At 65.3% G+C, this 2,344-nt stretch overlaps 1 protein-coding gene across 1 annotated transcript in view; it reads right to left on the bottom strand.

Moving 5' to 3' along the window:
• Window positions 1-2,344, bottom strand: part of Lama5 (laminin subunit alpha 5) — an 80,310-nt gene that overhangs the window by 19,775 nt on the left and 58,191 nt on the right. Inside the window, exons 18-26 of the mRNA XM_033766968.1 lie at window positions 2,186-2,238; window positions 1,823-1,922; window positions 1,670-1,722; window positions 1,482-1,587; window positions 1,043-1,142; window positions 726-882; window positions 470-608; window positions 180-322; window positions 1-100 (exon numbers count right to left, since the gene is read on the bottom strand). The exon at window positions 1-100 is cut by the window's left edge and continues 3 nt beyond it. Of these exons, the coding sequence (XP_033622859.1) occupies window positions 1-100; window positions 180-322; window positions 470-608; window positions 726-882; window positions 1,043-1,142; window positions 1,482-1,587; window positions 1,670-1,722; window positions 1,823-1,922; window positions 2,186-2,238 (951 nt within the window). The remainder of the gene's footprint in view (window positions 101-179; window positions 323-469; window positions 609-725; window positions 883-1,042; window positions 1,143-1,481; window positions 1,588-1,669; window positions 1,723-1,822; window positions 1,923-2,185; window positions 2,239-2,344) is intronic.

Here is a 2,344-nt window from a genome sequence, read left to right as displayed (position 1 = left end):
CGGAGCGACGGGCAGAGGGGCGGTAGGTGCAGGCCTCGGTCACTCGCAGCTGCAGGAGGGCTGCCTCATAGTAGGCGCTGGGCAGTAGGACCACGTAGTCCTGGTGGAGGCCAGGAAAGGGTATGGAGGCTCCTGGGCCCAGGGCCTGCGCCAACCCCTGCCCTTGGCCCCCACCTCACCAGTAGCACCCCTTCGGCCTCCACAAGCAGGGTCCAGGTGCCAGGGTTGAGTACAAAGGGCTCCCCAAGGCCCCTCTGGGGCACAGTGACGAAGGCAGGCTCGGTGCTGGGTGGGAAGGCCACAGGCTGGCTCTGCTCTGTACCTGGCGAGGGGAGATGCCGGGCCTGGTGCTTGGGTCCCAGGCTGCAACTGCCCCGTGGTGTGGGCGACAGCCTGAGCCCACCACCCCCAAGTGGAGCCCGAGGGGGCAGCTGGGCGGGCGGGAGGGACGGACCAGCCTCCCACTCACAGTTGGTGCAGGTGGCAAACTTGCCGTCCTCACGCACAGAGACCCGGCCGCTCACACTCGTGGGACCACGGTTGACGTAGCGGAAGACCAGTCGGAAGAGGTCAGAGGAGGCGACGCTCAGCCTGGCCACGATCCTGGGCTGCGGTGGACAAACAGTGGGGTCACCTCCCTCGGCATCGCCACCCCAGCGCCGCGCTGTTTACACTGACGCCACGGCTGGCTCTACTGTGAGTGGGGACAGGGCAGCACAGCCCACCTGGATGGGTGCCATGTGCGCATAGCCCCTCCAGCTGAAGTTCTCAAACTCCAGCGGGTTGAAGCCAAAGCGCACAGCATGGCCCTCGGGGGTGGTGGCCTCCTCCAGCTCCAGCCGCAGGTGGTGCAGGTCAGGCAGGTAGTGGTCCTTCACGGGCCTGGACGTGGCACGGGAGTTAGGGGCAGGCACTGGCCCTGCGTGGCTGCCCAGATCCCTGGGGACAGCTGGTGGCCCCACGTGGGTCCCGGGGCAAGGGCCCTGGGGGAACCTGGGACAAGCTGCCTCCCACACCCTGGCCTGTTCCACTGGGTACCCACTCGCTGCAGGTAGGACCCTGGGTGTTGGGGCGGCACCGGCAAGCACCCGTCTTCGGGTCACAGCCCCGGCCCAGCGCTCCACCAATGTCACATCGGCAGCCTGCACATAGGCAGAAGGAGAGGATCAGGGGTCAGGTACCACACAGCCCAGCTCTGGGGCCTCCCACAGGCAGCCCTTACTCTCCCAACCACTCTCCCGGGGTGCAGCAAGGCCTGTAAGTCCACCCTTGTCCACTCAAAGGGTCCTGGGGTTCTGGGACCCAGGCTAAGGGACGGGGCATTGGGATAGCTCAGGGATGTCTGCCAGGGCCTGGCCGGGGGCACCAACCCAAGCATGGCCTCTCTGCTCAGGCCCATCTGGTGTCCCTCACTCATCGGCACTCCGATGTGATGCAGAGACAGCAGGGACGTGGTCCGAGGGCCTGTGATGGCCACTTACCGTGGCAGCCAAAGTAGTCAGCCTGATCCAGCCCGAAGAAGCCATCCTCACAGGCCACACAGGCCAGGCCACACACGTGGGGCTTGCAGAAGCACTGGCCACTGCCCTAGGGCCATGACAGAAAGTGAGACCAGGCAGTGGTGCTGACCCACCTAACCCTGATAGCCGAAACCTGCACCCAGACTCACCGGCTGGCACTCGGAAACTCCGCCCAGGGTGCCCCTGGGGTCACAGCTGCAGCCTGCAGAGAACAGAGCAGGCCTGAGAGCTGCTGGGGACAGGAGGACTGGAGCTGGGCTCCCCTCTCTGCCTGAACCCCAATGCTCCCCACAGGCACTTACGAGTGCAGCCCTCGGGGTTGCTGGGGCTCAGGCCCCAGAAGCCAGGTTTGCAGTGGTCACAGCTCGGCCCCTCCACGTGAGCCCGGCACACACACGGACCCTGTGCCAGGAGAGGACGAGACTGCAGATTCCAGTGGGTCCCTCCCCCACAGGCCTTCACCCTGGAGCCCTGACAAAGGGCTGACCCCGCCCTGTCCAGCAGTCACCTGGAACCAGGGCAAAGGACCAGCGAGAAAGGCAGACAGGCCTGAGGTTGCCATGGCAACCAAGCAGTGGGCAGGAAGCCAGGGCCTCATGGCTTGGGACTTTTTATTCAAGCCTAGTGGCCCACCCATCCCACACCACAGGCAGACTTGGGCTCACCTCACGACGGGTGGGATTGGCCGGGGCCAGGCCAGCAGGGTGACAGGAGCCAGCTATGGAGAGATAAAGAAGCTGGTCATAGGGCCGGGGATTTAGCTCAGCGGTTCGGTGGCCTGCCTTGCAAGCGCAAGGACCTGAGTTCAATCCCCGGTACCAAAA

Source organism: Fukomys damarensis, unplaced genomic scaffold (assembly GCF_012274545.1).
Source record: "Fukomys damarensis isolate Sample0158 unplaced genomic scaffold, DMR_v1.0_HiC HiC_scaffold_22, whole genome shotgun sequence".
NCBI lineage: Eukaryota > Metazoa > Chordata > Mammalia > Rodentia > Bathyergidae > Fukomys > Fukomys damarensis.
The sequence above is the reverse complement of the archived record's forward strand: the minus strand, read 5'-3'. Positions and strand labels throughout refer to the sequence as shown.